This window comes from Neolamprologus multifasciatus, chromosome 14, assembly GCF_963576455.1.
Source record: "Neolamprologus multifasciatus chromosome 14, fNeoMul1.2, whole genome shotgun sequence".
Lineage (NCBI taxonomy): Eukaryota > Metazoa > Chordata > Actinopteri > Cichliformes > Cichlidae > Neolamprologus > Neolamprologus multifasciatus.
The window spans coordinates 1,926,757-1,945,887 of record NC_140452.1 but is presented as its reverse complement, the minus strand read 5'-3'; the positions used below and the strand labels follow the sequence as shown (position 1 = coordinate 1,945,887).

General features: G+C 44.7%; 1 protein-coding gene across 5 annotated transcripts; it reads right to left on the bottom strand.

Annotated features, from left to right (window-relative positions):
- Nucleotides 1-2,715: 2,715 nt before the first annotated feature.
- Nucleotides 2,716-15,525, bottom strand: LOC146502899 (P2Y purinoceptor 14-like). Of its 5 annotated transcripts, none has more exons than XM_085130850.1 (4): nt 14,646-15,525; nt 5,775-5,904; nt 5,422-5,681; nt 2,716-3,907 (listed from the first exon to the last, which is right to left on the bottom strand). In XM_085130850.1, the coding sequence occupies exons 1-4, from the start codon at nt 14,798-14,800 to the stop codon at nt 3,202-3,204; spliced, it is 1,251 nt and encodes a 416-aa protein (XP_084986976.1). In that variant the 5' UTR covers nt 14,801-15,525; the 3' UTR covers nt 2,716-3,201. The 5 variants fall into 5 exon arrangements, with proteins under 5 accessions (XP_084986976.1, XP_084986978.1, XP_084986979.1 ...); XM_085130852.1 differs by having other exon boundaries at nt 5,775-5,971; nt 14,646-14,733; XM_085130853.1 differs by lacking the exon at nt 14,646-15,525 and adding an exon at nt 12,478-14,638 and having other exon boundaries at nt 5,775-5,971.
- Nucleotides 15,526-19,131: the final 3,606 nt, after the last annotated feature.

Sequence of the window (19,131 nt, the reverse complement as noted above, 5' to 3'; positions counted from 1 at the left end):
TGATCTTATCATTCAGGTCATCACAGTTGTTTTTACTTTATCCTGCGTATAGAGAGAGCACTGCAAGGCAGCTGTTATTGTGATTTAGTGCTATTGAAACAAATAGACTGAAGCTGAAATTGAATTAAATCGATTAGAAACAAAACACCAGGAGCACAAGTCCAGATATACAAACCAAAACTAGATTGGCCCAAACCACGAGTCCACGAAAAAGTTCAGGGGTCGACCCGAGGGTAGACAGCAAGGGGCCAAAAACAGTTCAGGGGGCTGTGCGGAAGGCAGTGGCGGCGACGCAGGTAAAGGAGACGACAGTGCTGATTCGGAGGCCGCCCACGACGGCGATGACGTCCGGCAAGAGGCCCAGAAAGTGGCGACACTGAGGTGGCAGTTGGGGGTCTGAAGACGGCGCGGCCCCCACAGCACCATGCCAATCTGATGTTTAATAATCCCCATTTCACTGTTTGACTCTTTGGTTCAGATGTGGATACTGTATTGTTCTTTCTTTTTCATGTTTAAGTTGTTTGTTGCTGGTTTTTAGTTTGTTTTTTGTCTTTTTGGAAGCAGACACAGTCTCTATGGAGATGGTTTTGGGGGGTAGCAGGAGGAGAGAAGCTGCAGAGAGGCGTGTAAGACTGCAACTCTGCTTCCTGGTCCCAACTCTGTATAGTCATATTTTGAGGGGTTTAATAAATTTGTCCATATTTCTAGAAACGAGAGCTGCTCCATCCAAAGTGGGATGGATGCCGTCTCTCCTAACAAGACCAGGTTTCCTCCGTACACAGAGAGCGTGCTTTGGATAAAGCACGTGAAGACGACTCTATGAAGTAAGAAGTTATCTATAACTTTTTCTGAAATTGGCTACACAGATAAGCTACACAAAAACACCGCCGTGTGTTGGAACAGGAAGTGATACTGTACAGCAGAGCGAGCGAACACCAAGCAAGAAGAAACAGATCATCTGTCTGCAGATTCACACCTTTTAGGAGAATACAGTCGCTCATATCTCAGTGCACACAGGAGTTATTTACAGTATTTGTAGCACAGAAATATACAGCTCTGCACTGTTGTGTGGTAGGCGTACAGTGACTGTGATGTCCTTTGGTCCAGGTTTACGTCAGAAAGGTGACACATGGAGGAAGGGCGTGGGAGGAAGAAGAGTTGCAGAAAAAGCCTGTGCGTGTGTCGAAGTGCTATATTTGTTCATTTGCAAGTCAAAATTCAAACCTTTTCCTCCTGATAAAGAGGCCGAGGCTTTCCAAAGATGTTGTAGAAAAACCCCTCTTGATGCAGGGAGTCATTGTTGCTCGGCCTGCGCCTGTGGTCTTATCAGGGAGTTATCTGAACGCTGGCGCCTGCCTGAAACTCACTTTTTGGAGAGACTATCTGAATTTCAGGAGCAGGACCACGCCTCCAAACATATATAGGTTCCCCCAGGGCTGGACTGGGACAAAAAATCGGCCCGGGCATTTTGACTAGAGACCGGCCCACCAAAAATGTGACGTCATTCAGGGGTAAAACCGCAAAGGATTCTGGGAACTTGTGGGAAGCGGTACTAGCGCATGCAGGCTTTCAATTGAACTCAGTTACACAGCAATAAAAAGAAACACAAAAAATGGCAAGAAACTGTTGTATTATTAACTGCAATAGCCGGTGTTGTGCCAAAAAGTGATTGTCTGCCAAAAAGTGATTGCTCGTATTTAAATTGCTATAAGTAACTTGTTGGGCTATAATATGTGAAACATATGTCAAATGCATCCCTCATGGATGACATAAAGTCATATTGAGCTACAAACAACATTAGTGTAACAAGGTAGAAGCCGCAATCAGTCTTTGGCAGTGACTTTTATATAACCTTTATTTATGCCGTTAAAAAAAGTCTAATTAACATTAAAAATGTCTTTTGTAAGAAGTAGTTGGACAGCAGAAATGGCTCAAATATTACAATAGTTCTGTAAAAATATTTAAAGTGGGGATAAAGGAGCGGATTGGTTATAATGTAAGTACAATAACACAGAGTTGTAAAGATACTTGAAAAAACAGATAATTTTTTAATTCCATATATAGCCCCTTTGTAAACGCTGTTCACCGAAGTCTATTTACCAACATAGATATTACACATAAAAAATACACGCAAACATTGGAAATCAGTTTTTGGCACAACACCTGTTGCATGACAGCCACGGGAAGCCGACGGGTAAAGAGATCGGTTGTTATCGGATTACGTCGTGGAAATTGTTTAAGACATGTTTCCGAAGTAACAAAGAGCCGATGGATGGTCTATAAGATTGCTAAACAAGGGGGAGGGTGCATCCGACCTCCTCGGCTGTAATTGGTCCAGCCCAGAGTCGATCATGACCAATTGGCCAATCCAACACCTTTCATTATTTATACCCTTCCAAAATAAAAATAAAAAAATCGATCGGCCCATAAAAACAAAAAATCGGCAGCGGCACACCGGGCAAATGCCCGGTATGCCCGATGGCCAGTCCAGCTATGGGTTCCCCCAATTCTGCAAGCTTCTTGTTCTCGTTTATGTGCCCCCCCCCCCTTCAATTCTTTAACTCCCCCACTTCTAGCTGCCGCTGGTCCCCTTCAAGGCCTTCCCCAAACCGCAGCTCACGTCCGAGCATTCACCGTTACTAAAACGCTGTCAAACCTCAAATGAGGGGCCAGCGAGTGAAATGTTTAAAGCTTGGGAACAAAACCTTATTTCAGTGTGATGAATGTATTCGATTTATTTATATCCAAAGCAGTTTACATACAAATTGTGGCTCTGGTTCAGGTGAACAATAACATAATGTACATATTTACAGTTTTTTAAACACATGGGTTTTTCTGGGTCCAGTTCACCTGAGACCAAATCGGACTGCTTCCTGTAAATGAGCTTGAGAAGAGGCTAGTTTGGACGTTTTAAAGGTACATCAGTGCAGGAGGAGGTCATAAAATGTCAAAACCTCTGAGATGTGTTGGCTTGTAGTTCAGCTGGCCATCAGGGATCGTTTATAGTCACAGAGTTAAAGAAGATAGACGATAAATAGTTGCTAAGTGATGAAATTCCTCATCTAGTAAAAAATACTTCAGTGTACTGACTTGACTTTTCTTAATATTTAGGCCTTTGATAGCAAACGTTTCAGTGCAGGTCTCTGAAAAGCCCGACGTGGTCCCAGCAGGCAGCTTTGTTGTTCGTGTGCTAGCTTAAAGCTACAGCACGCTGGTCCTTGTCGTTGGGGTGAGCGATATCTTCCTTTTGATGGAGCTCTGCGTATCGCTGCTCCTCCTGTCTGCGTTCGCTGCGACCGTTGACACCTCTGTCGTGGCGAGCGCATTCCTGAGGCTCAACCTGGCCCGGAAGGCCTTGCAGAAGATGAAGTAGATGAGCGGGTCCAGGCAAACGTTGAGAACTGACACAAAGACCGCCATTTCCTTCACGTAGAAGAAGACCTGGCTCCACGAACAGCTGTTGGTCTTGGATGTGTAGGCGTAAGGAAGACGAACCAGGTGGTAGGGGACGAAGCAGACGCAGAAGACGCTGACCAGCACCGACATGTTCCTGCGCGATCTGGCGAGCTTCTTGGACCCGATAGACGCAGGCTGCTTCTCCTGTGCCGCTGAAAGCTTGCGAGAGGTTTTGTAGTAGAAGAAAACCAGGCAGACGAGGACGGTTACAAAGATGGTGGCCGAGAAGACGTGGATGATTTTGTAAAGCACGTTGAGCTCTTTACTGTGCATCTCATCACAGCTCACTTTTGTTAGTGTTTCATTTCCCGGCTTTTCTGTTGTAAGAGAGACCAGGATGTAGGAGCTCGTCACAGTGATGAGGAAGACCCAGGTGAGGATGGATGTTATCTTAGCACCTCGTACTGTCTGCAGCATGTGGTTTCCCAAAGGGTGGACGATCTTCAGGTACCTGCAGGGAGGAGAGAGCCATCAGTGTGTGAGTCAAACCAACTCTTTCACCTCCTGAAAACCAAAGCTAAGCAAGTTCATCCAGTGTGGACTCATGTTCTCCCAGCAAGCACTTTCCACCGTGTCTGCAGCCACTTCCTGTTGGACGATTATGCCCCAAAGAAAAGCTTCAACCTATAAGCTTTACGCACAAAGACTTCCTCTTCAGGAAGGCAGGAGGAGAGGGAGCAATTCAATGAAGACAATAAAAACTTCACAGGGACATGGCTGATGAAGTAGACTGATAACTAGATTCTAGTCTGCTCCCCCAAATTTTGAAAACGACTTCATGTCCACAGTTGTTTGGACTGATCCAGATCTGTGTGAGTCGAACTGGAGACGCCTCTGTATGGGTTCACTGAGTCTGACAGGGTCTGCAAAAGTAATCAGGTCAGGTAGGGTGTGAGCACATCTACCGTATTTTTCGGACTATAAGGCGCGCTTAAAATCCTCTAATTTTCTCAAAAATCAACAGTGTGCCTTATGTATGAATTCTGGTTGTGCTTACGGACCTCGAACAGATCTTATGTCCTACACGGCGCTCAAACATCTGTCAAAGATGTTTTAGGACGACTTTGGTTGCTACGAAGCCGCACCGCTGGATTGTTGGAGCATTACGGCTGCCGTAGGCAGGAGGAAGTGGAGGAAGCACGAAGAATGAGTTGAGTAAAGTTTGACTTATCTGACTGTTTTGTTTCGCTGAATGCGCCTTATAATCCAGTGCACCTTATGGTCCGAAAAATACGGTAATCTGGCTGTTCCAGCTCTCCCTGGGTTTGGGGTTTTCCATTGGTCCGTCTCAGAGAGGGTCTAAAACTTTTCCACAGCCGAGATCGAGTGCAGATGCACCACAGTGGTTTAAGCAAAGTCGACCGTACACACATGTGAAATGCAAATGCACTGATGGTGTTTCACTACTTAAATGTGTTGACGTGTGCGTGTTTGTGTAATATGTGCAAATGAGCTGAGTCTGTGATGAACTGTGTTGATTTCATTCTGCTGCTTCAGCTCTGACCACGGAGGCAGAAGTAGCATCGACACCACATCCTTTGCTTTTTAAACACGTATGACAGGATCCTGCTGATACGTTTGTGCAGCTGCAGAGACAACACGCAGCGTCACACTGAAGGTGAACTGACAGCTGCTAGGATCAGGCTCGTGTCTACATCTGTACCTGTAACTTTCTCCTGTTTAGCTGAGAAGCCAGATGAACTGTAGCCACGATTCACTGCTCACCTGGTGGATGTTACACAGTCTTACCATCCACCTGGTGAGCACCGCCCCGCCCCGCCCAGGATCAGGTTAGGGTTGTATTTTTGGACTCCGGGGTACCTGGAGAGGTAACGCGCAAACGCCACACTGGATTTGAACCCTACTCGTGCTGCTGTGACCTGTCTTTTCCCTGCTTTTGCATGTTTGCCTCAGTTGTGTGCAGTTCTGTGTCGGATCACTGGAGTATCCCGATTACGTTCCCACCTGTTAGCGGCGATGAAGCCCATGAACATGATGCTGGCGTACATGTTCAGGTAGAAGGCGGAGGCGCCGAAGTTGCAGTAGACCTTGCGGATGATCTCAGACTTAATGTTGGCGTACTTCATAATTCGCAAAGGGAGGCAGAGGCTGATGAGGAAGTCGGCCGCTGCCAGGTTCTTCAGGAAGATGGTGACGCTGGACACGTGCCGCTGACCCCTGAAGAAGTAAACGTTCAGGGTGAAACCGTTGAGGAACAAACCGACCTGCAGACACGGGAGGGACAGGAAGGAGGTTTGCAACGAAGTTTAATATTTATTTTCTGCCACATGATGAAGACAGAGAGGACAGCGACTCACCAGAAACACCAGGGTGTAGATCACCATGAAGAAGATGTGGGCTGAAGTGTCCTGGATGTCTTCATAACAGCTGGAGTTACTGTTGTTGTTTCTGGAGGGGTTGAAGGTTGAAGCTGCCATGTTTCCAGGTCTGGAAAGACCAACCCGGGTTAGACGGCGGTTAAAACAGAGACGGTCACCACAGGAACTGCTGAAGGCTAAAAGGGAAGTGGTACAACACATGGTTACCAATCGTGCCTTTTCCAGGAGGCCGCTGCTCTCACGCCACCTGAACAAATGTGATGCTAAATAAGAGGAAGCCTTTAGCAATAAACAAAACAAAAACTTGCGGTGAAAGGCGGCGAACATCACAGACGGCCAAAGAAACGTGATATTTAAAAACAGCAACAACGCTGCTGGGGGGAAACAGTAACTGGGATTTTTCTAATACAGACCTCTATCTAGACCAGATTCAAACATGTGAACATAAATCACACCGTGAACAGCAAACTGATACAAAGAGAAGATCAAACTATAGACATACTGAACAGTGAGGAGAAGCTGACCTGCTTTAATCACATTTCATCATTTAAACCATAGTCACACAATATCAACTGTTTACACGGAGCTGACTGATTAATGCGCAGCTCCTTCCTCCCTGCAGCCGTCAGACCAACAAACACAGATGTTTACATCTGCGCTGCAACTTGCACTATTTTATCAACCGATTCACAACCAGGGTTTGCCTCTTAACTGTATCTAATTTTATTTAATAAGGGTACAGGACTCTGTTTTTGGGAACCATCGTCCTTCATGTAAATATGTAAAAACTGTGTTTCTGTCCTGTGTCCTGTTTGTTTGTATATGTGTCTCTCTGGCTGCTGTGACACCCAAATTTCCCCCAATTAAAGGATCATTCTATCCTATTCTATTCTATTCTATTCTATCCTATCCTACTCTATTCTATTCTATCCTACTCTATTCTATTCTATCCTACTCTATTCTATTCTATTCTATCCTACTCTATTCTATTCTATCCTACTCTATTCTATCCTATTCTATCCTATCCTACTCTACTCTATTCTATTCTATCCTATCCTATTCTATTCTATCCTACTCTATTCTATCCTACTCTATTCTATTCTATCCTACTCTATTCTATCCTACTCTATTCTATTCTATCCTATTCTATTCTATCCTACTCTATTCTATTCTATCCTATTCTATTCTATCCTACTCTATTCTATTCTATCCTACTCTATTCTATTCTATTCTATCCTACTCTATTCTATTCTATCCTACTCTATCCTACTCTATCCTATCCTACTCTACTCTATTCTATTCTATCCTATCCTATCCTATTCTATTCTATCCTACTCTATTCTATCCTACTCTATTCTATTCTATCCTACTCTATTCTATTCTATCCTACTCTATTCTATTCTATCCTATTCTATTCTATCCTACTCTATTCTATCCTATTCTATCCTATCCTACTCTACTCTATTCTATTCTATCCTATCCTATTCTATTCTATCCTACTCTATTCTATCCTACTCTATTCTATTCTATCCTACTCTACTCTATTCTATCCTATTCTATCCTATCCTACTCTATTCTATTCTATTCTATCCTATTCTATCCTACTCTATTCTATCCTACTCTATTCTATTCTATCCTACTCTATTCTATTCTATCCTATTCTATTCTATCCTACTCTATTCTATTCTATCCTACTCTATTCTATTCTATCCTACTCTATTCTATCCTACTCTATTCTGTTCTATCCTATCCTATTCTATCCTACTCTATTCTATTCTATTCTATCCTATTCTATCCTATCCTATTCTATCCTACTCTATTCTATCCTACTCTATTCTATTCTACTCTATTCTATCCTATTCTATTCTATCCTATCCTACTCTATTCTATCCTACTCTATCCTACTCTATTCTATCCTATTCTATCCTATCCTACTCTATTCTATTCTATCCTACTCTATTCTATTCTATCCTACTCTATTCTATCCTACTTTATTCTATCCTACTCTATTCTATTCTATCCTATTCTATTCTGTTCTATCCTATCCTATTCTATCCTACTCTATTCTATTCTATTCTATCCTGCTCTATTCTATTCTGTTCTATCCTATCCTATCCTATCCTATTCTATTCTACTCTATTCTATCCTACTCTACTCTATTCTATTCTATCCTACTCTATTCTATTCTACTCTATTCTATCCTACTCTATTCTATTCTATTCTATCCTATCTATTCTATCCTATTCTATTCTAACATTGTTTTAATTCCATATTTAGGATGAGCTTTATTAACGTGCCCGCACACACTTTTTTCTTGCAGATAATTACGTTAATATTTAACACCAGGTCTTATTTTTTGTGCTCAATAGTGATGACATCACCCGACCGCGCCTGTGATTAGAAAGAATGATGCTATGATGCCGTCTGGGGCGGCGACTCTACGCCACGCACTGTGTGGATGTGGAGAAACGTGCTGTGGTCGTCTTGACGCCGCACGTCTTTAGTTTAATGTCCCCCATAAACTCCTGCGTCACACATCAGCGACGCTCTTTTCCCCTCTAAAAGGTCACTGAGGGGATTTTATTTACAACATGATTAATGTGACGTTTCTGTTTGTTTCCAGAACCACAGATTTGTTTCCTTCTGTGTAATCATCTCTTCTGTGAGATGTGTTGGCGGTTGCGTTGTACACCTGACACACCTGGAGCTTCCTGAGCTGCGAGCAACAGCTTCACGTTTAGTGTTCCTCACCGCCTGAAGGTGTGTCGGTTTCCACACACCTGTACAGTGACACAATGATCTGTCACTGCAGTTGTTCTGCGCTGCAAACACGGCCTCGTAGCTGTGCAGCAAACAGGACAGCTGACAGCAGCAGCTGCGTTACTGCACTCGTCGCTGTCAAAGTCAGAAACATGTGGCGTGATGATGATCATCTCCTGTGCCTCTCACAGAGCAGCGCGTCTCCTCCTGACGATCACAGCGGCTCAGACTTTCCTCCCAGAGGAGGAGGGGGACTGTCGGTCTGATCTCCCCATCGATGCGACGATATGTGACGCTCTTATCTTTTCATCGGCCCGTCTCTTCACAGGTCAGAGATGCAGGAAGGATCCTGCTCGACTGTGTTAACCTACTTACTATCTTATCTGACCTCAGATCAGCACCCGTCTTTTATTGCACAGTTTGTTTCATGTGCTCCACTTTTTTAATGATGTTGTTGTTACTGCAGCGGAAAGATCACTGCATTCACACGATGACGGGCAGGTGTGGGAAATTTCGTGAACCTAAACAGAAGCCTGACCCCGATCACTGACAGCATCGTAACCAAGGCCTCCTCCTCGTTCCATCTTCTGTCCTTACAGGTCACTACGTCTGCAAAGTCCCAGCCCGATAAACCAGGACCAACATATGTCAGGATAAAGCTCGGGGGCCGCCATGAGGCCAGAGGAAGTCCCGCTCTGCCTGCTTCTCCTGGCCTTCTCCACGGCTCTGAATCCTAAACCACACAGTCACGTTTGCTGTGTGGCAGGCAGGAGCGTGGACCCAAATGCAGGACTCGCAGGACACAGAGGAACTGAAGGAGGCAGCTTTCACTGCGCTGTGAAAAACTCAAATACAGGAAACAAGAAACAAAGCATAACAACTAGAAGCTGGTAAACCAAGGCCACAGGAAACGAGGACCGTGGAGGAAACACCGAGGAGACGTACGACACGACAAAGGAGAACACAGCGCTGAAATACACAACGGAGCAGGAAACAGGAGGGAAGCACAGCTGGGACTAATCACACATAATAAGACGAGAGGAAGCAAAACTAGATACACTGACATGAGACTTTCAAAGTAAAACAGGAAACACAAGACTATCAAAGACACAGACGAGAGCTGAGACATAAGTTGTGTCCCAATTCAGGGTCTGCACGCTTGAAGTACGCGCACTACGGACGGTGCGTACTATAAGTACGAGAAGTGCGGAAGTGAGAGGTTTGTGAAATGGGACGGTCTATGCTTCGTCGCGCTGTTCAGGTTGCCTAGCAACCACGATACTAACCGCGAGAAACGTTACATACAGCTTTGTGTGACAGAAATGAAGGAGAAAAAATGTTTTGTTGGTCATTCAACGATACACAAAATTCACGGTTCGGTTCGGTTCGATACTTTGGTGTCACGGTTCGATATTTTTTCGATACAAAAAAAATGTTCATGCCTTTTTATTAATTTGTCATTTATTAAATTTTCACGGCACATTCTGCACCACATCTCTGTGCGTTCATCATTTGTTTGAAGCCAGCTCACCTCCTGCAACCACTTTTCCGAGAATACGCGCTTCTTTTGTGGTTCGGACTCCTGACATTTCTTTGGAGGTGGAGGAACACCACAGTAATTGCTTAAAGGAGCTTCTTCGACATCTTTAAGAGTTCTAAACAAATGTCTGTCCTCCTCCAGAAAACTTTATGTATGCAAACAGGCGTTGCAACTTCTTATCTTGTGCGTGTTTTTTATTTTGACAGCGAATGCGCACCTGCGGACCACTTATGTGCAGCCCTGGTTATTTAGCTCGTCATATTGCAGCCACAGAAATTCTTTTGTCCATGAAACCATAAGGCGCACTTTCTTTTTGCCTTATAGTCTGATTTGTCATAACTTTTCCGTTTTGTGGTAAGCTTTTCTTTGGCTGTCACTTCTTCACCCTGACCTGTCTTATTTGGCTCAGCAGAACTAAAATATATATCCTGCTGCTTTTACACACGCACTAACATAACGCTCAGCGATTCTCTGCGCGATCAACCTCTCACATGTTTAAGCTGCGGGAGATTTCACTTGTCATGTTTGCATAGTAAGCTAACGATTGATAAGACGATGTCAGAGGAATTGGTGCGCAAATTATCATCACTCACCAATCAGTACTGTCGCTCTCTATACACAGTTCACGCGATTGCAAAGTGAAAGCAAAAAACAAGCGCAAATTCAAACGCGATTTCAATATGTCACATATTGACAGTGGCCGATGCCAATGACATAATTACCCAGATACATTTCCGAAAGAATGCAAAATCATTGACATATATTTTTCCTTCCTACGATAGGCCGACGGGCAGGGCAGAGAGATTTTGGTAGCCCGACTGGAAAAAAGCCCCGGGACGTTGGGCTAGCGATTTTGCGAGCCCTGTATCTGATTGAGGAATCACTCATCTTTGGAAAAGAGAGTTTATTACAGAGAAATGTCTCTTTCCAAAATAAAAGCTATACTATACGCTTCTTCTGGGCTATATTCTCAGCAGCATATTAAACATATCAGGTCCCCATAAGGAGAATCATGTGCTAACGGCTGTCTAAATGACTCGGGTAAAGTTTGTAGCATGCGTGCTTGTTGTTTTTGTCTGCTTCCACTTGTCTTTGCACTAGGATGCTATCGGGTAAATGTGCAGTCATATTGGTTGTGTTCCCACTAGTGCTGTCAGCCTTAATCTGAAATGACGTTAACGCCACAACACGGCAAATCTCCGTTAACGAGCTACCGCGGATCGCCCCGTGTGTGGGGCTGGACAGCGTCAACACGTTAACGAGCTAACTGCGCTAACGCACTAGTTCCCACCCATGTAATTGAGCATTGCTGGCACATCCAACATACTGTTTTACTTTTGTCCATGACAGGCTTACCTTCAGGGTCATACGTCACAGGAAAACCAAAATAGTTCCAAACGCCAGATCTGAATGAGGGTGAGGGAGGTTCAATTTGCCATGTTGCAACGAGCTTAGCTTCTGTCTGCTAGCTTGCTGCGCTCAGTGAATCTGTGTTCGACTACTCCGCCTAGGCTGCACTGTCGAGCGCAGATCCACTGAGCGCTAAACACAGACAGCATCGTCAGAAGGAAAGTTGATAAAATAAATTAAAAATGTTGTATTGTTCGATACATATGCCTACCGAACCGAAAGCACTGTATCGAACGGTTCAATATCGATATGAGTATCGTTGCACCCCTAATAAATATATATATATATATATATATATATATATATGGCTTTAAAACCAAGTTAATGCTGAAAGTACAAACGTCACTAATGTCACATAACTTTGTCGACATGTGGCCAACAGCAATGTTTTAATGTTCTTCGTTATTAAACATTCGCACATGAATAAGTGACGTCATATTCAGTACTTACTTTTGACAGTTCACTCTTCGGCCGCTCCCTTCTGCCGTATTTTGCGGCAAACTTATCCACACCCACCGCCGCGCTATGAATTGTGGGATATATGGGACCACGAAGCGTGCACCGGACCACGCTTGATATTTGGGGAAATCGACGGCGCATTTGGAGTATGCATTTGAAGTACACTTCGAATTGGGACAGCCGTCGTCACGTGGCGGTGACGTAACCGCACTTAAAATGCGTACTTCAAGCGTGCAGACCCTGAATTGGGACACAGCTAGTGAGACGCGACTATCTGAGGAGACAGAGGGACTCTACGGGGGACACGGGGAAGGCAAAGCAACAGAAACTGAGACTGTGACACAAGCAGAACCAAAACCATGAAAATTATTCTAGAAGAAGGGATGATTGATTTCTCCACAGAGGTCTCCCTCCCTCTCTGAGCAGCTGATATAAAACCAGCTGATGCTGAGGCCCACACCACCTCTTAAACCCTGCACACCTTCACACACAATCTCAGCTGATGTTTCACACCTTAAAAACATTCTTCACGCTCAGCTGATGTTGACGTGACCGTTCACACCGACTGTGTCACTTTGCAGGAGGAACAAACACATCTGACCAATCAGGTCACTGCATTTGGCAGCAAATCAAAAGCCCAAACTGAGGACAGCAGAAACAGTGAAATAAGCGAGTTTAACCTCAGACAAACGTCTGCACGCTGCTCTCAAACCTGTTATCAGTTTCATCGCTCGCTGTCCACAATCTTTATTTCCACAGTGGGGTTTTTAGGAAGTAAGTAAGTCGATACGTTTCCATTTGAAGAATTCAGCCTGTAGTCTCCGCTGTGACCGAAGCGTTGATGTCGATGTGGGGTTCGTGCTGTCGGCCTGTTTATCGCTCTGACTTCACTGCTCTGTTAAACGAGGGCTTTCGTTCCTGTGCGTGGCCCTGAGGGCCGAAACGCTCGTGTCTGTGCGACAGGTCGACGCCGTTTCCTGTTTCTAATCGCACAGGTGACCCTGCAGGACTTTTAAACTGAGGCTGAGACAGCAGACGCGATCATCTGCAGGGTTAGGGCTGCTGCTGTTTTCCTGACAGGTGTTTCCAGTTCAGGTATGTGTGGTCATGTGACGCAGCTGTTGGCAGACATGCAGAGCTCGCCCTGTTTGTGTTTGAACACACGGTGGCTTTAAAGGAAATGAAACCTCGATCTGTTTGTGATTGTGACTGAAGATATTTCCAGCTCTGGCGTTTCTCTCCTGACCAATCAGCTCAGTGCTCTCTCTGCTCTGTTCATCAGAGAAGCTGCAGCTCGTGGTCACGGCGGCTTAGTTACCGCAGTGCGACCCAGTTACAGAGAAACAGCAGCCACCGCTTATCGAAACTTCATGAGAATTTTTTTATTGGCAAAGAAAACATTGTTTAAAAAGCTGTTTCCAGATGTGACACATCAGCAGCAGAGAGGGTCTATTTTCTCTGGTGAAGCCTCGTCACAACGCTGCGGTAATATCTCCCAGAAGACTCACCGACAACTAAAGCTGTCCTCAAACATCACCGTGGTGTCTGTGTGTGGTCGACAGGGAGGATTTGTGCTTCAGCAGGAATCTACGCTGTACCTGCGTGAATCCGTCTGCACCTCACGATGCAGGTGCAGGTACACGTTGGGTCGACGCAGCCCGCAGACTCTGTGAAGCACCATCCACACTCCAGCTACTTTTTCAACCACAGACTTCAAATGTATCCGTGAGAGGTCGACAATCATGGCCTCAATATCAGAAATACTCATCACAGCATCAGTATCAGGACGTCAGCTCAGAGCGAGATCAGAGTGTTGGTGTGGACGTGAGGGAAAAACCTGAGGGACAAATGTTTGACCACGAAAATAACCAAGTACGAGACGTCCCAGCGGTTCATGTCTTTGTTGCACATTAAACACCAGCACAAGTAGAAACGGCAGCCGTGACGTCGGCCACACTCGGCGCCGAAGTGCAGATCAGGCCCGACGAGCGGACGATGGGAGGAGGTCGAGGGTTGCTGTGGTGACCGGTAAAAAGAGCTCTCAATCACATCACATCACACAAATTCACATCAACTGGCCTCATCGTCGATGCGGTGCAGGCCGCCACATTAGAAGCTTCCAGTGAGCAAACAGCGTGTAGGGTATGAATCACATCCAGACGGCGTGATGCCTCGCATCCACTTACTCCAGCACGTGTCTCCAGACCGGGGAGGGGGGCGCCAGAGAGCCCCGATGGGACCCTCACAGCCACGGAGGGACCACCTACACAGGAACACCTGCTTACTGTGAGGCGACGGCACAAACGCAGCCAATAACCTCACAGCTAAAACGCCACATCCACGGTTCTCACTAATGATGGACAGCAGAGGAAAGCAGATGTTTGCACCTCTGTGCAGCCCAGGAACCTCTGAACCACATCAAAGATGCCACCTGTGAGCGGACGAGACACGAGCTTGCGCTCTGCGAGCAGCGAAGCCACAGGAAGAGAAGCTCCCATCGCTACATTCTCATCCCGAAACCAGAAACATTTTCCTTTTTCACTGTTTCACACTTTCAGATCTGTGAGCAGACGCACTAACACCAACAGTGTTTCTGTGTAACTAGAGCTGCTGATCACAGCGTTTAAAGGCCAGACGTGTGACGTGTAAGCATGTCGGTGAGGTAGAAACAGCGGGCTTACCTGCAGCACTGTCCTGTCTGCGCGTCTTCACGGAGAATCTGTGAGAAAGCCTTTATGACTTCCTTCTGCAGTTTATATGGGGAAGGCCAGGCCACACAGAGCGAGGGAGGGCGGTGGAGGAAGCTGGTGGTTGCTGCTGTGCTGACGTCCTGCATGCAGCACCGTTCCTCATTTGCAAGTCAAAAACACACACCTATTCTTACCAGGAAGTTTTCATTTTTCCAGAGAACCAGAGCTTTGCTCTGAGCGGGTCTGTTGTGTGCGACACTGTTCCTCAGACAACAACAGCTGCTGGGAACAGACTCAGTCCGACACACAACCCAGAACCAGCAGGTAGAAGCAGCTAAAGGTTAACCAGCAAGCTTTACGGCTTCGAGTGCATCACAGATCAGAGTCGACTCGTAAATGTCCCGTGACTCACAGTTACTGTTCGTGTTTTCTTATTTTCCATCAGCAAACTTAATTCTGCTTTTATTTGACTTACACGAGAGTTCAGTGTGAGCTGGGAGCGCCTGTCAGTTACTCAGAGCCGGTTCTGGGTCCAGCACACGTCAGAGGAAGCGCGACATGTCGCTGCTTGTTGAAGGTTTCTGGTTTTCAGCAGCAGAGTGAGCGCGTGCTGTTTTAAACACACAGCGCTGCGTCATGAGTTCACCTGTTGTAAAGGATCAGGGTTTGGTTTCAGGTCTTGGAGCTTCCTGGAGAACCTGCTGCAGACTGATGGTGTTGCTATGCTGCCCTTTAGCCCAGGAGGATCTGATTAGGAAGTGAACTTGATGGCTGAACACCCATAATGCTCCTCCCTGTGAGACACACGAGCTGTGCAAACAGACACTAGTGCAGGACGGGGAAGCCACAGAGTGTAGATCAGATTTCTGGTTTTAAATTCATTAGGAAGTGTTGAAGGCTGGTGCGAGTCCACATCTGCTTTTGCAGCAGCTTACTGGACTCAGTGTTTTCTCTCTGTATCTAATTACAGACTCAGATTTCACAGTTTTGGACTCTGCTTTATCCTGTTTTCAGATTCCCTCAGACTGGTGTGGAACTGTGGGATGGTTTCACATCCTGTTTGGAGCATCTGCGATGACTCGCCACCGTGGCCACACCGGCCCTCTGTTTGTATTCCCAGGCTGACTCCAGCACTCTGTGTGGTTTTGTTTTGTTTGTTTGTTTGTTTTTCGTTGTTTCCAGTTCGTTTGTACTGTTTCCAGTCTAGCCTCACTTTGGCACAGATTCTGGACCAAACTGAAGTGATTGGCAGCAGTTTTTCACACCAGCCTATTAATCAACCAAAGACCCAGACAGACTTTTAATTCATCTGAAAGCCTGAAGCTTCGCCTCGTCCACCCCAGCTGTGAAACTCAGACACCAGTCTTACTTGTTATCATCTATCGTCCACCTGGACCTTACACAGAGTTTCTGTCTGATTTCTCAGACTTTATATCTAATTTAGTTCTGAGCTCAGATAAAATAATTATTGTGGGTGATTAGACTCAATTGGATTCTCTCACCCACCACTTTAATCACACTCGAGATCACAGGTGTCCTTGATCCATCACAGCTGATTTAAATGGATAAATGACCTCCTCAACATGTCCTGAAGTTCTCCAGAGGCCTGATGATGAACTAATCATGTGATTCAGGTGTGCTGACCCAGAGATCTAAAACCTGCAGGACACCGACCCTCGAGGCCTGGAGTTGGGGACCCCTGATCTAGATCTTGTTTTAACATCTGGCAAAGAAACTGAACATTTAACAGTTTCCTGAAAACCCTCTGCTGTCTGATCATTTCTTGATAACATTTACATTCACAGTAATTGATTACACAGCAGTGGAGAGTGGACTTTATCAAAGTAGATGTCTGTTAAAAGGGAGTTTTTCCTTCCCACTGTCGCCAAAGTGCTGCTCATAGGGGGTCATATGATTGTTGAAGTGTTCTCTGTATTTGTACTAATATAGGGTCTTTAACTTAACTGTTGTTGTGATTTGTTGGTGTATAAATAAAACTGAATTGAACAGTGATGGTTTGATACCATCGAACAGACGAGGGGGAAGACCAGGTTACTGAGAAGTGCTTATGGGTATAATAACATGTTCCCACCATCACCTCCACCTTGCTGCCACAATGAAAACCTGGTTTCAGATTAAAAGATGCTGATTTTTTCTCTTTTCCAAAGAAGAGAGGAAAGTTTTAAATAGATCACGTCTTCCGTTCACAGATGGGGGAGCCTGACTGTCACCCTATCAGCCTGATCTCTGTGCAGCACAGAAATATTCAAACTGCCTCAGGCTGGTTTGTCTCTGCTCTGGAGAGCAAACTGTCAGGACATGTTTTTGGAATAACGATCATGAAGAAATCTTTCTACGGGGATTCTCCCAGACTGAGCCGAGCAGCAGGACTCTCAGCGTTCATTCATCAGATTTTCCATCATCGGCTGGCTGTGATCTCACCTGTGCGGTGACAGCGACAGGTCTGGCCTTGCTCTCAGCGTTCACCTTATCTCCCCATCTCTTCCAAGTAATCGGTGGGCGGAGCTGACCCGGTGATTAAGGATGCAGCTCACCTGAGCAGGTCGGGCAGCCCTGCTGAAACCTTCTCCTCTCTGTCATGCTGGCTGGCTAATGGAGCGTTCGGTTTCTCTTTTGATTTTGCATGCACACAATCGCTCTTTGATTCTCTGACTAACCTCGGCACTGAGCTGGAATCTGTGGGAGGATTCGGTAACGGCAGACAAGGAGGTAGATGTTCGACTTTCACATGAAGTCATGACCCCTGCCCCCTCCCTCTCCCTGTGTCTCTCTGCTGTGAGATACTCACTGCAAACAGCTCTGATGTGATGATTTTGGAAATGCTGCTGCTCGAGGTTATATGCTGATGGCTGCTGTACAGGAAGGAGGAATTCCTCAAATGATACTAACGAGCATCATGAGCTTAACCTGAAGCTCCAACTCCCGTCACTGCACACGGTCCAAGTTTATCCTGCATGTCTGCTGCTGTCATCGCTTCATCACATCTGTCTCTGTTCACGATCAATGCTTATCTGCATGCTCACACACACACACACACACACACACACACACACACACCAAAAGATGACAGAAACAGCTGTAACATCAATCAGTCTCAATTCTTCACTGCTGCCTTTAAAAACTCCCAAAATATGTGTTTTTGATGTCACAGCCTCGATCAGCTGAAGCCCAGCGTCGCCTCTGGCACCACCCAGCTGAGTAACATGGAGGGAAAATGTCCATTTGCATCCATCGTGCTCACTCAGTGCTTGGAAATATGTTGCAACTTTCATAAGTAAAGTGAGACATGACCACTTTATGATACAAACAGCTACATATTCACTGTGTTTAACTTTATTTCTGCTTCCTGTGTAAATAAGTGATGAACTGTCCTCTGTTTGTTTAAAGCAGGCGATGGATGAGGCTCCATTTCTGTTTTAAAATGCTTTTATTTTTAAAAAATTATCATTATTAAAAGATAATAATAATAATAATAATAATAATAATAATAATAATAATAATAACAATAATAATAATAAAGATAAATGTCCGGAATTCTGTTTCTGCTCAGCAGGGCTGTGATTCTGGCCATGTGTGATTTAACAATACCTTTACTGGGAATGTCATCAGCGCCCCCTGCTGGTCACAGGGTTCCATTACACTCCATTTTTTCCCCTTTAACTTTGTGTTTTTGAGGAACGGGTACTATTTTAAAGTAAATTAAATGAGGTGCATTTAATTTACTTTAAAAAGAGGGATTTTAAAATGAGAGTAAAAGTAAAGTGAGACATGACCACTTTATGAGACAAACAACTACATATTCACTGTGTTTAACTTTATTTCTGCTTCCTGTGTAAATAAGTGATGAACTGTCCTCTGTTTGTTTAAAGCAGGCGATGGATGAGTCTCCATTTCTGTTTTAAAATGCTTTTATTTTTAAAAAATTATCATTATTAAAAGATAATAATAATAATAATAATAATAATAAAGATAAATGTCCGGAATCCTGTGTTTCTGCTCAGCAGGGCTGTGATTCAGACTGGCCATGCACTCTAAAAACTAAAGCTGACATTTACTTAAATTTTTTGAGGCAACACTTTTACACTTAAAAATATTGAGTAGATTTGAAACCAGTCAAATCTGTTCAGTATACTTGATCAATTGAATAACTAAAGCTTAAACATATTAAGTTGAAATGAATAATAGTATTTGTTACACAAACATAAAAAAATTGAGTAAATAACACTGACATGCTTGGTCAATGTAACTGAAATATAGATGGTCAGTTAATCCAAAATTTTGTTCGAAACGGCAACCTTCTGATTACAAGACGAACTGCCAACTCTTGAGCGACGATCACCCCCTAACTTTCAAATATGAATGTTATTGTATTTCACTGGTAGTCTAAGTCTAAAAAAACAAACAAACTAATATGTAGTTGTGTTTTTCTCGACGTTATTGTGTTTTACTTACACTT